The 22,208-nt window shown below is 33.2% G+C and overlaps 2 protein-coding genes, 9 non-coding genes and 2 pseudogenes across 11 annotated transcripts; 2 read left to right on the forward strand and 11 right to left on the reverse strand.

The window, feature by feature from the left end:
* Positions 1 to 880: 880 nt before the first annotated feature.
* On the reverse strand, positions 881 to 8,552 carry LOC118042707 (tRNA (guanine(26)-N(2))-dimethyltransferase 2). Its single transcript, XM_035050425.2, has 12 exons — positions 8,212 to 8,552; positions 7,475 to 7,777; positions 7,254 to 7,341; positions 6,914 to 7,035; positions 6,557 to 6,696; positions 6,400 to 6,472; positions 6,129 to 6,217; positions 5,930 to 6,035; positions 5,116 to 5,328; positions 4,744 to 4,938; positions 1,526 to 1,603; positions 881 to 1,333 (listed from the first exon to the last, which is right to left on the reverse strand). Exons 1-12 carry the CDS (start codon positions 8,308 to 8,310, stop codon positions 1,088 to 1,090), a joined length of 1,752 nt encoding a protein of 583 aa, XP_034906316.1. The 5' UTR covers positions 8,311 to 8,552; the 3' UTR covers positions 881 to 1,087.
* Positions 2,150 to 2,267, reverse strand: LOC118042766 (small nucleolar RNA snoR83). The gene has a single exon (XR_004686507.1). It is a non-coding gene; the product is annotated as a small nucleolar RNA snoR83 (small nucleolar RNA).
* On the reverse strand, positions 2,466 to 2,587 carry LOC118042764 (small nucleolar RNA snoR83). The gene has a single exon (XR_004686506.1). It is a non-coding gene; the product is annotated as a small nucleolar RNA snoR83 (small nucleolar RNA).
* LOC118042769 (small nucleolar RNA snoR83) lies at positions 2,752 to 2,874 on the reverse strand. The gene has a single exon (XR_004686510.1). It is a non-coding gene; the product is annotated as a small nucleolar RNA snoR83 (small nucleolar RNA).
* Positions 3,061 to 3,179, reverse strand: LOC118042768 (small nucleolar RNA snoR83). Its single transcript, XR_004686509.1, has one exon. It is a non-coding gene; the product is annotated as a small nucleolar RNA snoR83 (small nucleolar RNA).
* On the reverse strand, positions 3,368 to 3,486 carry LOC118042767 (small nucleolar RNA snoR83). Its single transcript, XR_004686508.1, has one exon. It is a non-coding gene; the product is annotated as a small nucleolar RNA snoR83 (small nucleolar RNA).
* On the reverse strand, positions 3,654 to 3,772 carry LOC118042762 (small nucleolar RNA snoR83). The gene has a single exon (XR_004686504.1). It is a non-coding gene; the product is annotated as a small nucleolar RNA snoR83 (small nucleolar RNA).
* Positions 3,952 to 4,070, reverse strand: LOC118042763 (small nucleolar RNA snoR83). The gene has a single exon (XR_004686505.1). It is a non-coding gene; the product is annotated as a small nucleolar RNA snoR83 (small nucleolar RNA).
* On the reverse strand, positions 4,263 to 4,381 carry LOC118042770 (small nucleolar RNA snoR83). The gene has a single exon (XR_004686511.1). It is a non-coding gene; the product is annotated as a small nucleolar RNA snoR83 (small nucleolar RNA).
* On the reverse strand, positions 4,573 to 4,699 carry LOC118042765 (small nucleolar RNA snoR83; annotated as a pseudogene).
* A 5,656-nt stretch (positions 8,553 to 14,208) lies between the features above and the next one.
* Positions 14,209 to 15,264, forward strand: LOC118042742 (uncharacterized; annotated as a pseudogene).
* Positions 15,265 to 15,979: 715 nt separating this feature from the next.
* On the reverse strand, positions 15,980 to 16,053 carry TRNAI-AAU (transfer RNA isoleucine (anticodon AAU)). Its single transcript has one exon. It is a non-coding gene; the product is annotated as a tRNA-Ile (tRNA).
* Positions 16,054 to 16,119: 66 nt separating this feature from the next.
* On the forward strand, positions 16,120 to 18,477 carry LOC118042708 (uncharacterized). Its single transcript, XM_035050426.2, has 2 exons — positions 16,120 to 16,307; positions 18,049 to 18,477. The coding sequence occupies exons 1-2, from the start codon at positions 16,195 to 16,197 to the stop codon at positions 18,272 to 18,274; spliced, it is 339 nt and encodes a 112-aa protein (XP_034906317.1). The 5' UTR covers positions 16,120 to 16,194; the 3' UTR covers positions 18,275 to 18,477.
* Positions 18,478 to 22,208: the final 3,731 nt, after the last annotated feature.

A 22,208-nucleotide genomic window follows, 5' to 3' on the forward strand; every position in this document is an offset into this window, starting at 1 on the left:
CATGAATAAAATGCAGATAGTTTAGTAATAAAATATGCTTCTTGGATTTGGCAAAGTTAAGACGATTATCTTGAACTTTTACTAGGTATTAAGAAACAAGGTGGAATAGGCTTCTTGTTTCATTCCTTCTGTCCTTTTCCATTAATCAGCTGGGTGTGATAAAAATATTATTTTGATATATTTATAAACATATTATAATGTCAAACAAATACGCATCAATTGTCGTGGAGGTTGAAGATGTACACTTATTATATGAAGTCCGACGGCTTGCTTTATTTGTGACCTGAGCACCATAAATTCTTTCAGCATGTGATCTAAAGTAGTGATGGTACTGTTGAAGACACGCGACATGCAAGTGAAATAAAAACTGGAGACAGAAGACGATGATAATCCCAGCAAGACTGAGACCTTGAAGGTGCGAGTTAGACTTCAGAAACATGAATCGTCAAACGATGCCAGATTCAAGTTTCACACAAATAACAAGTCAGATGAGCCAAGAAAAACTTGCAGTCAATTCCTTTTGAAAATTCTTTTTGGTCAATTATTGCGAATCATAAGTTGAATCTCACAGTCAATTCCTTTTGAAAATTCTTTTTGGTCAATTATTGCGAATCATAAGTTGAATCTCACAAAACAATCGTCCATGATACATAAAATTAAACTTATGCAATTATTTCTTTCGTAGAAAATTTGTCACACTAGGCACCCAGCACCTTTATGGTCATGCTCCTTTGTTTTTTGCAGTTAAGAATATTTTTATATTTTTAGATATTTTTATATTTTAAATAATAAAATAATATTGCTTCAATGTTTTTCTAAACAATCACAATGCCTTGCAGGCTCTATACAGTTGCTATAAAATCTAAACTGTCACAGTGGATTAACAAAAGCAAAAGAATTTATAATGTAATAAATAGCATCTGACACTAGAAAAATGGCAAGGGGTTCTATGGATAAGAAACACAAGATTGCTTCCACATTCACCAAAAATTTTCTCAACTTCTGAGAATTTAGTGGTATGTGAAACCACCTGCAATGCAGAGAACATTAAAACAGATGACTTCTGTAGCATCAAAAGGCTTAATTCTTAAGAGCTTGAGGTAGGATCACTGATATCATCTGTTTTTGAACGTTTGGCTTTAGGCTCTTCACTGTTTTCATGGTTAAGATGTTCATTCACTGCCTCCGGACCCAAAAGAGAAATGTGCTTGCTGGTAATTTGACGACCTGCCCTTAGTTTTGGCCCCCAATGTCTTTCAGGATTCGGAAGGAAACGTGCGACCTTCTTGGCTTGTGCCTTGCTAAGAGATGCAACTGCTCGGGCAAAGTTGGCCTACGTAAGAAGAAACAAAAGGTAAGAGAACTCAGCCAGGTGATAATCATCCACAACACAGGGAAGTGTGTGTGCTGCACATGCAAGGTACAAATGTGGGCAATTGTTCAAGAATTGGTTTAACATTGAATTAACAACTTAGGTTATAAGGAGAAAAAAAATCTAGATCTGCAGCTTGGAAAACAAACATACTTGAAGAACAGGTTCTTTTGCAAGTATCACGCTGCCTGGCAGATCAGGCGCTTGAGCTTTCACAGGATGATTTTTCACCTACATAAAGATACATAACCCATTAATAATCAAGAGTGCTTTCAGCGGCAGGAAAAAGCTGCTGTCTTTTACATGTATATCGATTACATTTTCCAATACTTCAAACAAGAGAGCACAGTTCTAAAAATCATCTTGAGAGGATCACATGCAAAATATTAATGGAAATGAGAAAACACCAAAAGAAAAATGAAAGAAACTACAGCAATAAAAAACCAACAGCTAATTTATTCAATCTATTTTAACTTTACACGTCTGAAAGGAAAGGAAAACTTTTTTATTCTTGAAAAAATAAAAATTGCACACACACACACAATATATGGCGTTGTACTAGTGAAACACCTTTTCTAAAATAAAATGGTGATATTAGCAAGCTCTTTTTGTTATTTGGCGCACATGAATCAGACAGCCACCCAAAAAGTCTTTACACAGCATCTCCTTATGTCACCAAGAAGAAAGAAAAGTCCAGGAAGATCAAACAAAATGCTAATTCTTCTATCTATTCTAAGATTAAACCTTTTTTTTAAAGCGAGAGTGTTGCGCGTGCGTGCATGTATGGAAAGGTGCTAGTACCTTCTCAAAGAACAAAAATTGCTATCAGCAAGCTCATATTTTGTTATTTGCCTCCCATGAATCAGATAGCCACCAAAAACTAAACATCTGGGATTACAAAGGCAAAGCAGGAAGATAGGAAAAAACATTGGACACAAGTCCTCAGCCGGCATCCCATTATGTCAAAAGAGGAGAGGGAAAACATCCAGGAAGCTCATACAAATTGCTAATTCTTCGACGCATTTTAACATTGTGCGCCAGGAAGAATAGGAAAACTCTTTTTTTAAGGAGAAAAAAGAAGCCAAAAGCAGGCATTTGTATAGTAAAGCACTACTAAAACACCTTTCTAAGACCAAAAGGTGCTATCAGCAAATAGCCATTATGTTTTCTGCCTCCCATAAATCAGATAACCACAAAAACACCCGTATCTGGGATTATGAAGGAAAAAAAGGAAGTAAAGGATCATAATATGTCCCAAAGAAGAAAGAGAAAAACACAGGAAGCTCAAACAAATTGCTTCCTTTATCGATCAATTTTAATTTAAATAATTGGGTTAGGAAAGACAACCATTTCTATTTTAGAAAGAACAGTGCACACACACATGTAAGGTGAGGTACTAGTAAAACCCCTTTCTATGACCAAAAGGTGCTATCAGCGAACTCCCAATTTGTTATTTGCCTCCCATGAATCAGATAATCATTTATAACAACATTAACTGGGATTATGAAGGCATAACAGTAAATGAAAACCTTGGACATCAGTCCTTATCCATGATCATATTATGTCAACAAAGAAAAAGAAAATTGCGGGAAGCTCGAACAAATTGCCATCATCTTCAATCTATTTTAACTCAATGCAACAGGAAGGAAATTCTTCTGAAAGAGAAGAGACAAAGCCTGCACATATGCACATGTATGGTAAGGTACTAGTAAAACACCTTTTTAAAAAAGGTGCTATCAGCGAACTCCCAGTTTGTTATTTGCCTCCCATGAATCAGATAATCATTGACAACAACATTAACTGGGATTATGAAGGCATAACATGAAGCAAAGGAAAACCTCAGACAAGAGTCCTAATACAGCATCTTATTATGTTCCAAAGGAGAAAAGTCCAGGAAGCTCAAACAGTTTGCTATTACTTCAATTTATTTGAACTTTAGGCATCAGGAGGGGGGGGGGGGACCCTTTTTAAAATAAAAAAAAAATACACAAGTGCACATGTATGGTGAGGTACTAGTAAAACACCTTTTTAAAAAAGGTGCTATCAGCGAACTCCCATCTTGTTATTTGCCTCCCATGAATCAGATAATCATTGACAACAACATTAACTGGGATTATGAAGGCATAACATGAAGCCAAGGAAAACCTCAGACAAGAGTCCTAATACAGCATCTTATTATGTTCAAAGGAGAAAAGTCCAGGAAGCTCAAACAGTTTGCTATTAGGATCAGGAGGGGAAAAAACCTTATTTTAAAAAAAAAAAAAAAAAAATACACAAATGCACATGTATGGTGAGGTACTAGTAAAACACCTTTTTAAAAAAGGTGCTATCAGCGAACTCCCAATTTGTTATTTGCCTCCCATGAATCAGATAATCATTGATAACAACATTAACTGGGATTATGAAGGCATAGCAGGAAGCCAAGGAAAACCTCAGACAAAAGTCCTCACACAGCATCTTATTATGTTCCAAAGGAGAAAATTCCAGGAAGCTCAAACAGGTTGCTATTACTTCAATTTATTTGAACTTTAGGCATCAGGAGGGAAAAAAACCTTAAAAAAAAAAAAAAACACAAATGCACATGTATGGTCAGGTACTAGTAAAACACCTTTTTAAAAAAGGTGATATCAGCGAACTCCCAGTTTGTTATTTGCCTCCCATGAATCAGATAATCATTGATAACAACATTAACTGGGATTATGAAGGCATAGCAGGAAGCCAAGGAAAACCTCAGACAAGAGTCCTCTCACAGCATCTTATTATGTTCCAAAGGAGAAAAGTCCAGGAAGCTCAAACAGGTTTCTATTACTTCAATTTATTTGAACTTTATGCATCAGGAGGGGGGAAAAAACCTTTTTTAAAAAAAATAAAAAAAAAAATACACAAATGCACATGTATGGTGAGGTACTAGTAAAACACCTTTTTAAAAAAGGTGCTATCAGCGAACTCCCAATTTGTTATTTGCCTCCCATGAATCAGATAATCATTGATAAAAACATTAACTGGGATTACAAAGGCATAACAGGAAGCCAAGGAAAACCTCAGACAAGAATCCTAACACAGCATCTTATTATGTCCCAAAGGAGAAAAGTCCAGGAAGCTCTAACAGGTTGCTATTACTTCAATTTATTTTAGCTTTATGCATCAGGAAGGAAAAAAACCTTTTTTTTTTTTTTCAATAAAGAAAAATACAAAAATGCACATGCATGGTGAGGCCCTGATAAAACAACTTTCTAAGACAAAAAGGTGTTAGCATTAGTGAACTCCCATTTTGTTATTTGCCTCCCATGAATCAGATAATCACAAAGAAACAACGTTGTATGGGAATATGAGGGCAAAACAAGAAGAAAATCCTTGGACATGTGTCTTACCCAGCATCTCATTATGTCCCAAATGACATCCATGGGGGCATCTGATTTTAGCCCCAGGGGATTTACATGCGTCCCAGAGATACGATATCCTGCATTGATCACAGCAGAACGGAAAATTACTGCAGATGGCGAGGTGCATTTTAGTGTTGCACAGAGGTTGTGCAGACTCAAAAAGAGAGGAACATCAGGCAATTCCTGCAAACAGTAAAATTGGAATGAGAACAACTATATCATTAAGACATTGGTAGTCCCGCGCCAAATTTCCAGCACCATGGAAATTATGACAGTTCAACCCTTTGCCCTGCACTAGCAAAGAAATGGAATAGCTGAAGAAAACTGAAACATGGCCAAAAAAGGAGCACAGGAACTAACCTCAGATATCGTTGTCAGTACAGCTGATATGCGATCATAAGCAGGATATCGGTCCTTCATTGATTTCACACTTTTGAGTATGGAAGTCACCCATTCTTGATCATGAATGGGAGCAGACCATATAGGTCCACCCATATTGTATTTCTTCCCACAGTCACTGCACTCTTGAGGAACAGCAGGACCAAACCCAGGTAGATATCTTACACTGCTATCCTGAAAAGTAAAATCAAATGATATATATGTCACTGCAATATTCAATGGTGACCAATTTAAGATTTTTTGTTCATAAATTTGAAAAATTAAGAATATAAAATTGCTTATCCAGAACAGCCAAAGATTTATAAACTTTCTTCTGTCAACAAAGTTATGAAAGATGTCAAGATATTTTACAGCCAATAGAATTCGATACAAACCAACAGGCACAACTCATTCCATTTTAACTGGGCAGGTCAACACATGCAGCATATACACTCTCCATGTATTAAAATGTTAATTTGGTAGAGCCCAATGATTTTAATTCACGTTTCAAACTCAATTACATCCCACCAACAGAGCTCATCAGGTTGGAATAGCACTAAAGGGATTGTTCAAACTTGCCAACCTGTGAGTTCACTACCAAATTGGCCACATAATGCTGGAATGGTCCCCTCACTCAAACTCAACCAATCCTAAACTACTGTTGACCATGGTGGAAGGAAAAAATGAAGAGAAGCAAGATCACCAATAAAGTGATGAAATGGAAAATTAAATCAATTTGGATGCATCCATGCATGTAAATAACTAAGCACAAGTGACACTGAAACAGGATGCGTACCTTGGAGACAGTCCTCCCAATAGGTTGAAGATGATAAGAATCACAACCAATGCATTGATAAACATACGAGAGCTTAAGAGGAGTGTTTTTCATTGCACTTGCAGAACTGCATTCAAGAATTTCAGTTTCAGTCAGCTAGATATGGAAGTGCTATCTTATATATTTAACAAATATTAATGAAAATAAACAGGCTACCTACGTGTACACACGAACAAAAACCCGAACATAAAAGTTCATTTGGACAGACAGAATAGGAACAATGTAGCGCTTGTAGCGATTTGCATGGCTCTGCAGAAGAACAAACAATTAATTATTGAAAAAAAGAATCTCCAGCTCAAGCAGGATACTCTCAGTGCTCATATTCCCCACAATTTGTGTACTGTTTCTTTAGACCAAAAGCATATAAATAGCTTGTCTGTGTTCTCCAAAAGGAAAAAAGAAATGGGAGATTTTCAAGAGCATGGATGTACCTCAATTGAGGCAAGGAGGATCCTCAAGGCCATTTCATGGCAGTATTTCCCTCTCAATGGGTAAGAACCATACCTAATTCCACAAGTATTTGTTAAAAGGTATGCCACCAGTCTTGGAAAAGAATGGTTAACAAGAAGGTAAAGACTGTAATCTTACTTTGAGTAACAAACCTCGCCATTGCCTCCACAGAGCACTGCCATATCAGTTGCTGTACACATCAGCATTCCACCATCAACAACAGATTGAACTGCAGAGTCCAAAAATACTGAAGGTGATCCGTAAGGATCAAGATCAACCTGAAACAATCTAAACCAATGAGCAGTAGATTTTTTTCCTTTTTCTGCTTTGACATAAACAGAAAAACTGCTAGGACTTTCTGAAATAATTGAATTAGTAATCATGAAAACAGTTAAAGGTATTTGAATCTGTTTATAGCGGAACTGACAAAAGACATTTTTTATAGGGATGCAGATTTTCAGAAAGATAAATTAAACAAGTAAATAAAATGCATACCATATCAAATTCTTTGGGGTGAGTGAGCATATATACACGAGCATCAGCAAGATGTGATTCGACCTTTGAAATTGCCACCGAACCGTTGAATTTAATATTTTTCTGGCAAGCTTCAACTGATGCTGCAGGGTGAAAATGACAGAATAAAACTCCTGTTATTTAATTGGCCATATAAAGTTACACAATACACTTATATGTGAGAGAATGTCTACATTAATGGGCATCTGTTATAGAAGCAGCCTCGTGATCTTTTTCTAGGGCCATTTTGTGCAAGAATGTGTCTTTTCAAAATCAAGGAACAGGCAAAGGCTTCCAGAAGTCAAGCATCCAAAATATTTACCTTTATCATTATCCAAGGCCACTACTTTACCAATCCCTTCTACCTCACAAGCATATCTTAGAGATCTTAACCCGGAAGCTGACAATGCCTGCGTATCCAGAAAGAAAGTACTTGCAAAGTGATTTGATAATCCTATAAAATGATAACAAATGAACTGATAACAACAAATACTAATTAAGAGTGCATGAAAATATATAGAAATAAGAGATCTGATATTGAACCTCAAGAACTTTTGGTGGCTTCAGCTCCCCTCGATGATTTCCCTCTGCGGACTTCATTGGTTCTTCTGAAATGCTACAAGGTTCAACCTGAGATATCTCTTTGTGCGCTTCGCATTCAACATTAGATTTTTCATTATCCAAAGCAGACCCATTAGATTCTTCTTCTACAGCAGGCTCAGGTGCATCCTTGCCAGATGCCTTATCTGCTGATTTTGTTCTTTTGGACAGCTTCGCTTCATGCTCCTCTTTGCGTTTGGAGACAAATGTCCTCAGGACAGCAATAGACAAGTCTCTGTTGTTAACCTGGCAATTATAGAGTCAAATCATGAGGATCCTCTAACTGCACAACGTACAGAAACGGTAAAGCAACCACAACAAAATCTTTGAACTCCGGAAAAGAAAAATTAGGAGACTACATTATCATGTGAAAATACCAGTTGTAAATCAGTCACTGAAGAGACAATCAAAACCCCGCATATTGATTTATGATAGAAGGCTTCTTGACTAGTTCTTTGAGAATTTTCTCTTTGACCAATTACACCTTAGTTCCTCTACCTAAGATATTTCCATTAAACAATAACCGGAGCTCTTCAACTAAAACCAATACCCCATCAAAACTCCAATTCAAAAAACCGGATTTTACTATCCAGCAAATCAAAGATTCGAACTTTACATCTCTTTTAGACAAATTTACTATAAGACAACCAACAAAAGAACAGAAGACAAGATTTAGGCACCTGGGTTTTGTTGTAAAACACTTGGTTTTTAACATTCATAAGTATCTCAGCCTCTCCTTCTTTAATAATGGTATAATCTTCCAGATCTTCTCCTGCCATTGCTCTTATGCTTTTATCAACAAAAGACAATCTCTTAAGAAGCGAAAAGAAGAGGTTCTTTTATACGGTTGAGAGCCCTTGCAATCAACAAGAACATGCATCAAAGTTGAGTAAATAGCTTTATTTATACATGTGAGTGTGTGTCATATGTCTGCTCCTCAAAGCTGTTACTGGAGTTCCTTAAACCCTAATTTCTGACCCTAGTGCACATTAGATACTGTTTGGTGTTTTTCGCTAATGTGATCTGGAGGGTTGTGTTTTGATCGGGTGGGTTTTGTTTGAAATTTCTTTAGGCCCTCTCTTAAAATTCAAAGAATGGATGGGCTAGAATTTATCTCAATGGGCTTTCCCTCTGGACTAGATGGATAGACAATGATTTTTCTCCAAAACGTGAACTTTTATTTGGAGCCTTAGGGTTCAGCTAGCTAAGGCCCGGATCACATTAACTTGGATTAGTCTAAGTTAATAATTTTTTATATATAATAATCAAAGTAATTTTGATTTAATTCTCTTTTTAAAAAAAAATCAGTCAGTTTTTTATAAGATAAATTTGTCTAGTAGGTCCAACCAAGTCTAACTCTCTTTTTTTTACACCCAATTTGTACCAAAACATAGATAAGTTGGATTAGGAGTTAGCAAAAAAAACTAAATCGCAAAAAAAAACCCAAAAAACTGATTAGAATTTAAAAAAACTCGAATCGATTTGGTTTGGTTTCGGTTTTATAAGCCTGAAATCAAAAAAACTGAACCGAGCTCAAACCGAAAAAAAACAAGAAAAAACCAAGCAAAACCAGAAAAATTAAGCGAAACTAGTTCGAACCGGTTTTTGTTCTAAGAACATCGAACTGAACCGAAATTGATTTAAACTGACTTGAAAATTTTGGTTTTTATAAAAAAAAAAAGTTCTGAATTACTTTTTTGTATTAAAAATTGAACCAAGCCAAAAATAAATACCCCTAAGTTGGATTGACCTATTACGCAAAACTAGATTCAATAATAATGATTTAAATTTGTTTGAATTGATACAATATTATTGTGGCAGCTTTTCCTTAGTAGGGTTCCTTTTTTTCTTTTTCTTTTTTTTTCTTTTTTCTTTTTTTAGCGCTTCTTAAATATTAGGCCGGTCTGCCCAATAAAATATATTTGTTGTTGTGATTTTGAAAAACTTGCCTATTGTTGCTAATTTTATTTCCAATAATACTAAGTTGTGGTCAGAATGATAGTTTGTGCATTCAAAATCAAAGTGATGTGGTCAATAAGCATGGTCTACCCAACATGGAAATGATTTTAGATAATCAGACTTGAATCGCTGGAAATGTTTGTTCATTCAATTACATGCCCCTATTCTATTCAAATGGACCCGATTGAATAATTACTTTTAACTTTAGGGATCAAACTATAAGTTTCTCAAAGAATGGGGAACAAAATGTAATAAAAATAACTTTATTTAATATGTGTGGGTAGATTATTTTTTTAAACTTATTTTAAAGTAAATTCCAAATGAATTTAAACATCATTGCTAACTCCAACACACTACTTCTTGTTCTATTTAGTTTTATATTTTAAAAAACTTTGGAAAACATTAAAAATTTTTATTTTTTTCTTTACTTCAAATTAATATTTTTAGATTATTTTAATACCTCAATTTCAAAAATAATTTTTTTTAAAAAATAAAAATATATTATTTTAATATATTTCTAGGTGAAAAACACTTAAAAAACAACACAACCACACTTCCACATAAAAATAGTGTTTTTTTTTCATGAAATGCCGTGAGGCCATGTTAAAAATTTTAATATTATATAAATTAAAATAAATATTTGTAACAATTTAAGAGATTTATATTATAGAGTAAAAAATGCATTTTCAGTCAAAAATTTATTTTTTATTCATGTATTATTTTGAACGAAAACATGTCTTTATTTTTTTTTATCAAATGCAAGACTTCTTTGAAATAACACTTATCATAGTCTCAAAATAACTATATGAAGTCCTGACATGGATGCTGATTGTGCATATGAGCTCCTGGATTTATAATTTAAAAATAACTTAAGATTCATGTTCATGAACTCATGTTTTACTACTGTGATGCTTGAAGGCTTTGATACAAACATGAATCATCAGATGATAAACTTGTGCAACCAAGCTCATGTTTTAAAAGTTTTGATTTTTTTTTTTTAGTTTTAGATTAATATTTTTTTCATATATTTTTAATGATTTTAAAATACTAATATTAAAAACAAAACATTCTGCCATGAAGGCATTTTCGGCGTTCGAAATTTCTTATTAGCTGCCTTGATTTGTTAGAAAACCATCTTAGTGAATCTTCACCTGAAGTTTCTCAAATCTTCCTTGTCTTCAGAGACTAATATTATATCTACTTATTTTTGTTCTTGAAAAGATTGATGTTCAAATTAGACGTGAAGACCACAGCATCAAAATAATTTTTTTTTTTAATTTTTCAAAGAATTGAAAGAAGAAAGGCAATTAAAATCATTAATTTTCAGTATACAAGACTCTCTGCAAACTCTAGCAAAGGGATTCTCCCATGAGGAAGCGAGCAACTCCTTCATGCTACTGTTGCCAAGAACAAACTGGAGAACTTCTGCAGAGAATCGACAGATCGTATCCCTTCAAATCACAGTAAAATTCTCAAAACAATATATAAATAAATAAATAAACCATGGTCAGAAAAAAATAGATAACATAAAATTACAGGTTAGGAGAACCATAGCTAATTAGAGATCTGGCCATGTACGATATGAGCAAAGCATCAGACTTGACAAGATCTACCTCACCGGACGATAGATCTTGGTGATCCAGAGCTGCTGGAGTAGTGAAGATAAGTAAAGGGAGGAACTACTGGAAATCTGCGGTATGGGAGGACTCGGAAAGACTCTTCTAAGTTCTTTTAGAGTCATTCCCGCCTCTCCCATACCGGAAGCTTCCAGTAAATCAGCCTCCCTTTCCTTTCCAACACGGCGGAGGAAGTTGCCTGCCTCTGTTTCCACTTTATTCTTCTTTATATAGAGAGGAAAGGACAAATCTTGGTGTCCAACGTTCACAGGTTAGTGACAAACTGACCAGTTTTTTCCCCCAGGAAACGTAATTAATTCTCTTGGGTCGGAGTTTTCGGGGTTCTTGACGAAGACTTTGTTCCAGGATGTGACCCTAACCTAACAGTATGGAATTTTCAGCATGTCTGTAAACGCGGACAAATCTGAATTTTTAAAAGATTTAAATTTTTATTTTTTTTAAAATTTAATATTTTTATATATTTTAGATGGTTGGTTTTAAAAATAATTTTTTTAAAAATAAAAAAAAAATTATTTTAATGTATTTTAACATGAAAAATACTTTAAAAAACAACTGCAACCATACTTTCAAATGGTTTCTCTTATTAAACGATCACAACTAATTCTTGTTTTATTTTAGATATATTTTTAATTATTTTTATTTTAAATTAATTTTTTATATTTTTAAATTATTAATATTAAAAATATTTTTTAAAAAATAAAATATATATTTTTAAATAAAAAATACTTTATAAAATAATATCAACCACAAACTCAAATATTTCTCTTGGAGCTCATTTGAAAACACGGGTCAACTTGTATGTTTTAAAAAAATTAATTAAAAATTATTTTTTATATATATTTTAAATCATTTTGATACATTAATCTAAAAAATAATTTATAAAAAATAATATAAAAAAATAATAATAACAATACTCTTAAATAAACTGTTCATCATTAATATTAGGTGTACCAGTTTTCGAGCTATACCCTTTGGAGGCCAATCACTACTAATTTATTAGATTTTTTAACTTTGAAAAAGGACGAAAACTTACCTAACATCTTTGCCTTTTGAATAACAATCCTAGACCCGTGGAAAACTACTGTAGATATTTCTTTTATACATGTTCTTGATAACGGTGGATTCTAAGTTATAATTCATAACAATTGAATTATTCTTTGCTAAAAAATCGGAAGAGATTGTATTAGGGGTAAAATGATTTTTCTACGATGTCAATTTATTATTTTTTATTTGTTTGAAGATAATAATATCTTTTTTTTTCAGTATAATTAATGTATTTACTTTAAAAATTAAAAACTAGAATTTTGATATAGAAACCTTATAGTAATTGCATTTAATTATGAACAATTTAATTACTTCATTACCCCTATTTTCAAACAAATAATAAAAAAAAATGATGACGCATGCCTAGTATGTGTTAGCCACTTTACTATTTTCAATTGGTACATGAGGTTGACTGCAATGGTTTTAATAGTGTTTTTACCGCATAATTTGATTTGTCTCAGTGTTTGTTTTTTCTCTAAATGATGCATATATGGTGGCTCAGTTTGGTTTGGTGTTAATTCGGTTTTTTTTTTTCCCTTCAGATTGTGTGTTGACCATGCAAAACAATTATAACAACCCTTTAATTTCTTTTTCCTTTTGATTCAGTTCTTTTTTTTTTAATTGTAATTATTTTAATTACATTGATTATTTCTAATTGAATTTTATTTTTCATTTAATCCCTAGCCATTTAATTTTTTAAAATTTTTTTTTTTATCAAATTTGGACCAATAACATTACATATGTGGCATGTTAAATTTACAAATAGAAATATCAACAGAATAAAGTGAGTAATTTTTTTAACATGCTTTATCCATCTACAATTCTATCGGTATATTTATTATTAAGTAATCTTAAATTATCTATAAGAGTTTTTTCAACTGTTCCTATCATGAACTCGTCAATAATATATGTATTGATAAATTATATAGGTAAATATCAACATAAATTTATATGAATAAAACTATTAAATTTAATAGTAGTTTCGGAGTTCAAACTTGGCTTTCTTCAAATCATTATGAAACACATGGATGGTTTCACTTTGTGTCAAAGAAAAGTAGGTACTTTGGTCGTAATATGGAGAGGTTGTGTTCAAAGAATTTAACACCAAGACCATGCTTTCCACTTCCGATTCGCACTAGCTATAGGAAATCAAAGCTTGCTTAGCATGACATGATCTTCACGTTCTTTAACAAGATCTCGAATACTGTATAAATGTCGCTTTCGTACGTACCTCTATATTAATTAATGAAATAATTTCTCTTAACCATCAATCTATAACTAGGCATTTACCACATAAAATATTAAGTCTAACCAATTATTTATGCCCTAACACTCTGTAAAAATGCTTCCTGTAGTCATCCCAGAGGCAGATATAGCTTAGGTGACTCATCTATGGCGACTGTACTTTTGGGCATATTTAAATACCCCATCACCTTAATTATATGGCATCCTAGAAGCTTCATTAGCTAATAAAATATACTTCATTAACATTAAACAATTTCTAAGGCATGGATTTAAGGATAGTTTATGTCAACAGATGGTGCACTGGCATTGGAGCACAAGATGCTTTCGAGGAAATAACAGCAACCCACTTACTTTCTTTTTTGGCTAAATCTAGATCATGCTGTCTACAATCTCATTATCCTAGACAACAAGCTTTCTATCTTGAATTAATTAAGACAAGGAATCAATGATGTTGAAGGCTGGATTTATGTTGATGATATACAGTACGGCAGCAAAGATTAGTGAAGACAACTGTGCCCTGCTGATTGGGTAAGCGATAGTGAGCTGGTAAGTCTATAGAAACACTTGGATTCCGATTATAGGAGGGAAGACATGATTGCATCGCCTGAAGCAAAAATAATGGAGAAAGATATTTGTGCTTATGAGATCATCACTGTAACATGTAAAATAACTTTAAGGATTCAAGCTGCATGTCTGATTGAGGGGGGTATACATAGGGGAAGCCCGTGTTCATTTGTGTCGTGCAAATTGGAGACAACATATACAACAGTTTAAAGCAACACGGTAGCAAGGATGGGTTGGGGAATTCCCGAGAAAGGGTGGAGGAAAGGTCCTTGGACTCCTGAAGAGGATAGATTGCTTATTGAATACGTGAGCTTGCATGGCGAGGGGAGATGGAGTTCTGTTTCTAGGTGCCCAGGTAAGCTCTCTTGCTAGCTTGAGGTGGCAAAGGCAGTCACAGTCAACATTATCAAGGGAGATACAGATTACAGATAAAAAGAAAATATATACTCTCTAAATTTTGGGTAGGATATATATATATATATATATATATATATATATATATATATAATTTAGAATTTATCATTCATTATATAGCAGATATTGATCATGCTTTCTGCTTGTGATATTACATGTTAACTTGCGCATGCATTGATTGGTTTCCAAGAGTAATTTTCTCGTTGATAGTTTTAGTGCTTAGCTTTGATTACTTATGATTGATTTTCTTACCAGGTTTGAACAGGAGTGGTAAGAGCTGCAGGCTGAGGTGGGTGAATTACCTTAGGCCTGGACTTAAGAGAGGCCAAATAACACCTCAAGAGGAAGGAATCATCATAGAACTGCATGCTCTCCTGGGAAACAAGTAATGCAGTTGATCTCACCGTTTATAATATCATAATTTCCTTTTCTTTTTCCTGTCTGTCTTCGTTCTTTGTAAACTGGTGTTAATATTTCATACATATCTATCTAGGTGCTCAACTATTGCTAGATACTTGCCTGGAAGAACAGACAATGAGATAAAGAACTACTGGAGAACACATTCCAAAAAGAAAGAGAAATCCTCTCAGAAACAAGAAAAGAGATCGAGAAGCTCAGATCCTCAAACAGGAAGAGGAACACCAGCAACACCTGCAGCAGCAGCAGCCGCTAGAAGCTGGTGACATGAAAATGGTCAACACCATTGCTCATGAAAAGATGCATGAAGCAGTACCAGAGATGATGTACCCCACTTTGGAGGATCAATGCTTGCCTGTGATGTCTCAAGATGTTGTATCTTGTGCAGATTCTGTGGTAGAGGATTATTATAGACTATGGGGTGGCTTCTGGAACGTAGATGATCATCCATAGGCTCAAATTATTATAGACTATGTAGGAGTTGTAATTGCATGCTCAAAAACTCTGGAAAAAATCAAATCGAAAATGGATCTAGTGAGATAAGCAGATAACACTACTTGTTCCATAGATTGGGGACACCTCAAATAAATAATGTTCTTATTCTTCCTTAATTTGATTATATCATCGTATCCATTTTTTATTTTCGTTTGATTATACTTATCATCTAGTATTAGTCGCGCCAAAAAGAAACGAATAATTTTTTTTTTAATAATAAATATATGAGATAATAAAAAAATATATTAAAAAATAATATATCTATGACTTAGGAGAAAATAAAAGTAAAAACACTTGAATAACCGAAGAACAAGAATGATAGGGATTAATATGATGCAATGATAGTTTTTTTTTCCTTTTTTTTTTTTTCTTTAATTTAGGCTAAGCTCGGGGAATAAATTAAAGAAGTAAAAAATAACGAGAAAATAATGTGAGCACATGAAAATTTTCGATTCCTGACTGTGTTAGTGACACTAATTGATGAAAATATGTAACGATGATAAAAATATAATATATAATATTAAGATAAAAAATAATAGCTGTATTTTTTAAACACAAAAGAAAATAAAGATTATAGGGACAAGTCCCAAGATAAATGGGCAAAAGTGTGGGCTTTCCATGGGCTCGCCCGAATCCAAATAAAAAAATACAAACAAAATTAATAATTAATGGGTGGCCCATGCAGGTTTCGAACCTGCGACCTTCGCGTTATTAGCACGACGCTCTAACCAACTGAGCTAATAGGCCATTTGTACTCCAGGTCAGAATATTTTATTTTAATAAACTATGTAATAAATGATATCCGATATATTTTTTGTGGTGGGAGAGGAATTGAACATATTAGAGTAGAAAGGAAGTACTGTGTGAGCGACAGAAGAAGAGGAGGAGATGAATAACTTAACAGCAAGTGAAGTAGCAGGTTATGGTGTTGGAGCTTTGCTTTTATGTGCAACCATTTCTGCCCCAAAGATTGACTCTTTCATCTCTGCTTCACAAAGAAGGTAAACAAAAATGTCTTCCTTTGCTACTGTTTCTGGTTTATTATAGTTGCTTACCATTTCTTTGAATTGTTACCTTTGATTGCTACAAGCTTGGAAAATTTGTTTGTACAATGATGCTGTTTTTCTCTGTTTTTGAGTTTTGATAGGTTTATAGTTGTTCCCATTTTGTTTTCTTTGTGTATTGTCTAATTAGTCTGAGTAAAATGAAACTTGGGTCACTGCATCAATTGGTGAGTATGCAATGGAAGATTGAGAAGAAAAAAGTTCTGGAGAGTAGCTATTGTCTACTTGCTAAAAATCAGCAAAGATTAAGTTCTTAACATAATTTTACAGCTAGTATCTTATGGGACATATTTTGTTGCACTTACAACTTAACATGGAAAATAGGATCTAGAGTCGTGCAAGAAAGATGGGACCTTGACTGTGAGGAAAATTCAAGATGTTGAAGTCTTGTTTTTCCTAGCTTGAAGATTTTTTCTACTTCTTTCTTTGGTGCTTTATTCGGCATTGTCAAGTACCTTAATTTTTACTTAATGTAGAGATTGGTCTTGTCCATTGTAGATTGGTAAATGAACAATGCTGGCTCGAGCTTTTATATCCATGTTTTATGTATTAGGTCAAGAGGAGCTTGGATTGCAACTATGTTCTAGCTTAGTTCTGTTATCCTATTTTGGTCTTTGCAGTTATAGGATCAACTCAACTGGAGGTTTTCATAACTCTTCTTTATAATTCTTACTTTTATTTGAGGAGAGGTTCCATTCCCAATGTTGTTACAGTCAAGATGTTTTCGTGGTTCTATTCTTTTCTAGTGGTTATCAAGTATGTTTAATAGCAATTTGAACTAGCGATTAATGTAGAGAATCAGACGTTGGCAACCCTGAAAAGAAAATTCACTGTATCATCCCAGATGCAATTGTGACTTTATTTGTGCATATGGCCATTTAAATGATTTCCAATATCACCACCTACAGTTCTGTCTGTTAGTTTTCTTAAGATGGTAGGATGCATGTTCTCGCAGTTATGGACTTGGAAATTTCAATTATGGCAATGTACATATCCTCGTATTCTTTCTCTCTTGTTGTAACCACTTTGCTTTGTTCCAGGCCTTCTTGTATTACAGAACCTTGGGGGACATTGCCTCACCGTTTGAGAACCAGGAAGTACAACCTAGTCAAAGTGCAATATAATGTCTATAAATGCTACAAGGTTTTTTATTATGCAAACCATTCACAAATTAAAAAAGATTGTGCTACTTGTTTTGAAACAAGAGAAGTGGTTCTGCTTGATAAAACAGAACCTGCCCCATGAATTTGGCGGTGATCTGAATCACATAGGACAGTGGTAGAAATGAAGGGGCTAAAATTTATCTTTGCAGATAGAACTTCTATCCGCTTGCTGTGTGTGTTCTGTTGCATAAGTAACACACACACGCAATGCAGCATGCATATGAACACAGAAAACAGGGCTCAAGCATTGAGGGTAGAAGTTCTTGAAAATCTTCACTTCTCCATTGTTAACTGAATGTTGGTGGATGGCTAATTGATTTTTTTTTTACTTTACTTTTGCATCCTGGTAGGTGGCATACTGGCATCCTTCTGTGCAATAATATTCAATCAGATTTAGGTCCATAGTGGAAAATGCATAACATTCATAGCTGAGCTGACACAATTTTAGGAATTATGTATCGTTCAATGTAATTCCACTTCTTACTTGTTGTGTGTGCAACTCCTTGAATATGCAGTTCTCTGGGGATGTGCAAGAGATGCGGTGATCTAAGGATGATAGCATGCTCAGGATGTAAAGGAACTGGCTTAGTCAAAGAAGGTGGAGCATTGAGTTTTACCTTCATAGATGATATGTACGAGTCACTTGGTGGCGACTCAAAGGTGAAGACCATTAGATGTTCTAAATGCCAAGCTAGAGGTCGGTTTTGCTGCCCTGATTGCTCCAAAGCACAATCAGCTTAATTACATATTGCTCCAAATTACAATAAGTTTAATTTCCTCAAGTCTCTTATCATATCTGTCAGATTCTGACTGATTGTGGATTAGATTATGAAAAATATATGTTCTTGAGGGGAGAGATGATGGTCCATGAGCATGCCATAACCCTCAAGCTAATCACGTTTCCTACTTTCATGATATTTCAACTTGCTTTCCATTTTCATGTATATCCCCTCTTGTGTGATGGTCTTGAATTATACCTGGTGTTTCAACTAGCCCTACATGGCTTCTTTTGGATCAATGGACCACCTCCTAACAAGGAAGTGATATATACTTGCCTAGAAAGATGCCGTGTAGCCTGTTGTGAGTTGAATGTAGTAGGTTTGTGGGTTTGACTTCCTCAAGCTTCAACTCGGTTTTCTTTATGCAAAGCTGCTGTGTTGTACTGCAAATTCCAAACACCTTTACATTACTAGTAATCATAAATTTTGCAATAAAAATGTTAGAGAATAATATAAATCATATCTTAGGACCTGTGCACCTTGACAGTTTAAGCTATTGGATTGAGATGGTTTTTTGAACAAAAAAGATTTACGCGTAAATTGCTTGCCCTTGTTAGAGGATTCCTCGCATGCAAACCTTTGGCATCTAAATAAAGACCAGAAGACATTCAAAGCAAATGTGACTTTAAATATGTAGTTGGCAGGTAAGTTTGTGTTTTGATGGCATCTAGCTAAGTCAGGAAAGCATCATTGCATGAACTGCAATCTTTACCAAAAGCACATATTCATGCTTTGACTACATGAACAAGCATGTGCTTTCAAATTTATGTCAAGACATATGCTAGTGGAAACTCAACAAAAAAACTCTTCTTTCCAATGTATGTCTGCCTACTCTAATCCACAAAACCTAGCAAAATCATTGTTCAGGTTTCTCCATAACCTCAATGTGGGGATCTTGTCATAATTTTATCTGGGTTTTCTTGGTTTCAGACAAGGGAGACTCTAGTTCTAATTATATGGTCCAATTCCATCCCAATCTGCCTTAATTTCACACGGGAAGGAGTGGAAATGTACCATGAATGCATCAATTACTATGCTTAATATATGAAGCTATCAAATCAAACAAGTGAATTTGCTTTGCTCTTCATTATAAAGATTTTGTGGAGTAGGAAACAAGGGGTTTTTTTTATATATAATTAAACTTTATATGTATACGGTTATCACCCAAAATGATAACATATAATTAAACTTTACTATTTCTTGGAGTATATATTATAATGAATCAGGAAATCTTAGAAGCAAGTGGAATTACTAAAAGAGCCTGTTTAGTATTATTATATCATTTATTTTTTAAAATATTTTTTATTTAAAAATATATTATAATAATATTTTATTATTATTTTTTAAATTTTAATTTTAATATCAGCATATCAAAATGATGTGAAAATATAAAAAGTTAAATTTAAATTTAAAAAAATATTTTTTTTTTAAAATACAAAAAAAAATAATGAACTTGTTCTGATGTCATCGTCATACTTATTGGATGTGGTATACATTGCTTGCCACTACTTTTGGACCATATCCTACGTTTGTGTTTATCTTTATTGCTGTCTGTTCAAATTTGATCCAGGGATGGTGATCCACAACTGCATAACTTTTTTTGTTGCTAATTACTATACCAAAAAAAAAAAAGATTACTGATCAACCGTTGGATGAGTTAGGCCATAAATCCTAGGGATGAGAATTTTGGTAGAGCCATTTGAGGGTTTTTATTTTTTTTTCTTGTTTTCTTCAAATAATAAATGGTCTGCCGATATATATTATATATTATCTTTTATTATATTTAATTTAAACTTTGATTTTAAATTTATTGGATCCCATAATTACATATAGCTTTTACATGTCTATCAACCACTAAACATTTCATCCTTCGACCTAACATCTTTAACACTTCATCTCTTGACACTTAACTTGTTAACAAACATGAATATTTTTTTTTAATATTTTATATTAATTTTTTTTAAAAAAAAATTATGTTGGTTTTTCATTACATATTTTTAAAAAAATTAATCAATGTAAAATATTTTACATTATATTTTTAAACTTATTTCATTTATTAAAAAACATTCTCAACATAAAGTCTTATAAAATATTTTATCATAGTAATCTACTCATAATATGATGTAGATAATTCTAATGGTTCTAAATATATAGTTCGTCCTTAACTTCACATAATTGGACTATGTAGAAAGTCTAATAAACTTATTTATAGACAAGTGAAACCAAGCCAAGCCCTAAAAGAGGTTTGGTTGTGCCAAACAACTAATTTCATAACAAGAACTCATAACTTTAGATGCAATTATTGAATTGTGTTCAAATCTGGATCGACTTAATAGATTGGGTGTACATCCTCCTCTAGCATGCTTGAGAAATCTCATACAACGAACTTAACCAAAACTTTTTTTTTTTTTGGATTTGTCCGGAAAGCGCACTTAGCCCAGATTCCCAGGCTTCTACTCGAACTCAAGGCTGTGCTCTCAAACCCTTTGCCACCACGCTGTTGTTTTATAAGGCTCTCTTTTTTTTAAATCTCTTTATTATAGTGAGTGGTTAGAGTCGATTGCTAATCTGGTCACGAGTGGTGTTAATTTTAGATGCAATCAAATGAATCTTAATCACCCTCGATTGATAAAAAAAACTATAACTTGTTATATTTCTAGTTAGATAAGCAAAACCAACCAAATAAAAGGAAAAACAAGGAAATATCCAAAGTTGATGGGAAATTTTATAGTGCATAGAAAGTAATTAATAACATCCTATTAGTCACTCTCTACGACTCATTTTGAAGAAAAAGATACACATGTAGGAGATAGAATAAACTCTATGACCCATAAAAAATGATAATAATATATTTTTTTTTAGGATTTTTCTCATCAAATTGTATCTAATTATTTCTTAAAAGTGAGCCATATGAAATAACTAATAAGCTATCGCTAATTACTTCCGAAACATCATAAAATTACTCCAAACTTGACCTTTCAATCTCTAGGTCTCTTTTCCTACATAACACCAAGTGTGCTCAATCCAAAGGATCTCTCACATTTTCATCAACTTATACCCACCATTTCACCATTTCATCACGATAACCTTTCATGAACAAACACAAGAAAATCCTTTTATTCTCTTAATAAATAAATAAATTTGAACACCTCTTCAACTGGTGTGACAACTCAAAGCAAAGATTATTTTATCTTAGCAAAATCTCTATTTACCGTGCTTTTTTAATGGTTTGTCTACATAGTATTTGAGTAGAATTTATGTTTTATGTTGGTGATGGTAGTAAAAGAAACGAATTAAGTCTCAAGTAGCAAGAAACTTCTATTTGTTGGTGTTTTAAGCTATATATTGCCATTATTACCATATTATTTTCTTTATTTTTAGATTATTTTATGCATTAATTAAAATTAATTTTTTTAAAGGATATTAAGGACTCATTAAAATTAATTAATTAAAATTTTAACTTTTCACTCTGTATATACTCCAATTAATTTTCTTCAGGATATATTCTTAATTGAATTTAATGTATGTAAAAAGGAAATTCAGTTTACTGAATTATCAACGGCCCAAATAGCAACGCTGTAATCGAACAACCTCGTTAGAGTCAAAGTCAAATCAAGAACTTCCACCAATAGTAAACCAACACGTTAAGATCCATTTTAAGAAAGATGACGTATGAACACAACTGGAAATGACAACCTGATACCCATAAAATAATTTTGTTTTTCCGTATGAAAAGACCGCCGATCCATTTCCACTCACACCTTCTACATTACCGTTGGATTAAATTTTTTTTAAAAAGATTATTATTTATTTTAATTTATTTTTTTATATATTTTTATATTATTTTAATATACTGATATCAAAAATTATTTTTAAAAATTAAAAATAATAATATA

This window comes from Populus alba, chromosome 17 (assembly GCF_005239225.2).
Source record: "Populus alba chromosome 17, ASM523922v2, whole genome shotgun sequence".
NCBI lineage: Eukaryota > Viridiplantae > Streptophyta > Magnoliopsida > Malpighiales > Salicaceae > Populus > Populus alba.

Bases quoted from the DNA above. Each gene is read 5' to 3' on its own strand.
- LOC118042707 (XM_035050425.2), bottom strand. From the start codon at position 8,310: ATGGCAGGAGAAGATCTGGAAGATTATACCATTATTAAAGAAGGAGAG. The intron at 6,473-6,556 runs GTAAGATTACAG...TTGTGGAATTAG, and splicing joins GGCGAGGTTTGTTACTCAAA to GTATGGTTCTTACCCATTGA. The intron at 4,939-5,115 runs GTTAGTTCCTGT...TACTGTTTGCAG, and splicing joins TACTGACAACGATATCTGAG to GAATTGCCTGATGTTCCTCT.
- LOC118042708 (XM_035050426.2), top strand. From the start codon at position 16,195: ATGAATAACTTAACAGCAAGTGAAGTAGCAGGTTATGGTGTTGGAGCT. The intron at 16,308-18,048 runs GTAAACAAAAAT...TTGAATATGCAG, and splicing joins ATCTCTGCTTCACAAAGAAG to TTCTCTGGGGATGTGCAAGA.